Source organism: Lycium ferocissimum, chromosome 6 (assembly GCF_029784015.1).
Source record: "Lycium ferocissimum isolate CSIRO_LF1 chromosome 6, AGI_CSIRO_Lferr_CH_V1, whole genome shotgun sequence".
In the NCBI taxonomy this organism is placed as follows: Eukaryota; Viridiplantae; Streptophyta; class Magnoliopsida; order Solanales; family Solanaceae; genus Lycium; species Lycium ferocissimum.
The window spans coordinates 15314479-15317818 of record NC_081347.1 but is presented as its reverse complement, the minus strand read 5'-3'; the positions used below and the strand labels follow the sequence as shown (position 1 = coordinate 15317818).

The following is a 3340-nucleotide window of genomic DNA, read 5'->3' as shown; positions in this document are numbered from 1 at the left end:
AAAGATTTTACAAACTATAACCTATTATTTATATATAAAAATAAAAAAAAAAACATACATAACGGGAGCTTAGAATGGATTGAGGCTGTCTTTTTTAAAAATAAAAAATAAAAACATATTATCTCTTGGGCTCCTAAAAAATTAGGTTCTTAGATTTGGATACGTCGAAGCCTATCGGCCCAAGCTCCGGCCGACAAACGCCACCAACAACTTGAGTTAAATGCTCGAAAATTGGGTGTAAAATTAATTCAAGGATTGCTTTTTATTACAACGTGTGATCGGTGTTTTGGTGAGGAAAGGGGAGATATTGCTTTTTAATAGGAAAACATGATACGACCTTCTCTCGATTTTTTCTACCCTTGTCGTTTTTTTCTTCTTTGATTGAAATGTTTTTTTTTCCAGAACCATTGACGAATTTAAAAAAAAACCTTCTCTAGATCTCTTCTTCAATCAATTTCTTTTTGTTGGATTAGAATGATTTTTTGTATTATTATGGTGAACTGACTGTGGCTAGGATCGTTTTGTGGTGTGTTGGTGCGACATAGATTGTGTGAAAATGGTGAAAAATGAAGTTTTATGTGGTATGTATCATTTAATATCCCCTTGGATATATATCTTTTTCATGTATATTTGTGCATTGCATGTATATCTATGTATATTCATAAAATTATGTGTCTGATATACACGATATACATATACATTGTCGCAGAGACGATTTCGGTTATGGTTTTAACTCCAAGCCAATCTAAATCACCTTCAGACTTCCTCAAATTTTTCATATGACCTCGAGTGTATTCAACCATGGTCACCCAAATAAATGAAAAAGTATTTTTAGATGAAAAAGTAGAATCAATATCATACAACTAGTTCATAATATATACAACTAGTTCATAATATATACTCCCTCCGTCCCAAAAGATTGTCCTCTTTTGACTTGACACAAAATTTAAGAAACAAAAGAAGATTTTTGAAATGTGTGGTCTAAAACAAGCCTTAGACATTTGTGTGGTACGTAAATCATCTCATAAAGTTAAATTGTTTAAATATGTTTTTTAGGGCAATCTTTTTTGGGACAAACTAAAAATGAAAGGAGGACAATCTTTTTGGGACAGAGGGAGTATGTGGAAGGAAAACAAAAATATAATTAAGTTCAAAACATAACCCATGTCCCATGATACCCTAAAAGTTTATAAACGTATTGTATAACATTAACTCCACTTATTACCTTGAGATTTGGATTAAATGGTCAATGATTTTAGACGTTTGATAAGTTTGTTCTTACACAATGGGGATATAATGCTATGGTACGTAATTGATAGACATATACAAGCATCGCAAACTTTAAAAAACTTGACATGCTCCACTAATTGTATTAAGGGTTTGGTGAGAAGCCCAAATTGTTTCACAGTTAAAGAACATCAATCTTTGTAAGAAGTTTTACATGTTTTATTCATTGGAGTAAACAAAATAACATACAGTACGTAACACAAACAGACATAAATTTGACACAAGACAGTACTGTCACTGAGGCCATCTCCTACTAATCCTAACTTTAAAACCATGGAGATAAATTTGACGCAAGATACTGTCACTGAGGCCATCTCCTACTAATCCCAACTTTAAAACCATGTCTCATATAGAGAATAATAGAAGCATTAGGTTCAATAGGGTGTCCTTCCACAAGTTCAACTTGGTAATTATGGATGATAGTAGCAGCCACAGCCTTCATTTGAGTGAAAGCCACTTCTTTCCCTAAACAAGTCCTTGGCCCTGCATTGAAAGCCAAGAATTTATACGAAGGCTCATGCTTAATCGTTCCTCTCTCTGAAATCCATCTCTCTGGCTTGAATTCTAAACAATCTTCTCCCCAAATTGACTCCATTCTCGCCATTGCATACATTGAAAACAGAATCTTCATCTTTGGATGAACTTTATGACCACTTGGGAGAATATCTTCTTGAAGTGGTTCTTTGTGTTGGAATGGAACAGGTGGATATAGCCTTAGTGAATCACATAATGCACCATGCAAATAAACCAATTTGTTCAATTCATTCACATTGAAGAGCCTCCATTTTCCTGCTTCTTCTTTGGGGATAATTGAATTGATTTCTTCCCTTAATTTCTTCTCTACTTCTGGATTTTTTGTCACAAGCCATATGAACCATGTGAGGGCTGAGCTAGTCGTGTCACGCCCCGCGATCATGAGGTTCAAGATGGTATCCCTCAAGAACCTATCATCACAATTCACTCCCAAATTTTGACCTTCTTTGAGATAAAAGGTCAGAAGATCAAACCCCTCATCGTCCTCTTTCAAGTCAGGTTCCATTTTTTTCAACTTATCGCGCTTTTTGGATATGTAGCTGCCTATAACATTATCCATCGTTTCTACAGCCTTAATCAACTTCTTTTCTTCTCCAATTCCAAGCCATTTTTGTAGCCTCCATATTACCCCAGGTATGACATGTCTAGCGAGAATCACTTCTTCAGCATCATCCATGGCTTTAGAGAAGGGAACATCAGGGAAATCAATAGATACACACCCAGGATCATATCCAGTGACCAATATACAAGTAGTATCAAAAGTGAACCTTTGAAATAAATCTTGCAAGTCCACTATGACACTTTTGTGACAAACATGATCAAGAACTGGAATAAGCCCTTTCTCCACTTTTTCGCGACTAGTCTTGACTAGAAATTTGTAAAACTGTTGGTGAGTGATCAAAGTACGAGCCGTCTTCCTTTGGACCTTCCACAAATCCAAGTCCGCGTTAAAAATTCCATCTCCCAAAACATCAAATATCTCCCTGAATTTTGGTCCTTTTGGGAAATTCATGAAATTTTCACTCATGATGTAGTGAACATTTGCTGGATCAGCAGATGCTATCATGTCCATGTTTGCAAACAAGGGACCTTTAAATAAAAAAGTGCCCCCTGATATCCTCATGGTCATGGTGACCCTTTCATGAATATGTTTTATGTGACAAAGGGTACCTGGTAACATACCAAAAATTGGCCAGTTTATGGGGAATCCCTTTGCATCCTTCAGGGCATGAAACAAGAAAAAACATAGTATTGCTAGGAAAATTTCAATGTAACCTAATCCTATTATTGCCATTTTTATTTTTGTTGCTTGCTTGCTTGATGGATTTCAAACTGGGGAGAACGGCTAGTATATATAGAGGGGAAATGGTTAATTTAGCTTCCTTTAACCACCAAAAGAAAAGTTTCTAAAAAAATAAAATATTATTGGTAGTTAATGTTAATTAATTTCTATACACTAACAGTGTAAATTCATCTTTTTACATTATCTGGTTATTTATAAAGTAATAACATGTACACT

At 35.0% G+C, this 3340-nt stretch overlaps 1 protein-coding gene across 1 annotated transcript; it reads right to left on the bottom strand.

Moving 5' to 3' along the window:
* Positions 1-1518: 1518 nt before the first annotated feature.
* On the bottom strand, positions 1519-3127 carry LOC132059408 (alkane hydroxylase MAH1-like). Its single transcript, XM_059452017.1, has one exon. It carries the CDS (start codon positions 3113-3115, stop codon positions 1589-1591), a length of 1527 nt encoding a protein of 508 aa, XP_059308000.1. The 5' UTR covers positions 3116-3127; the 3' UTR covers positions 1519-1588.
* Between the last annotated feature and the right edge of the window lie 213 nt (positions 3128-3340).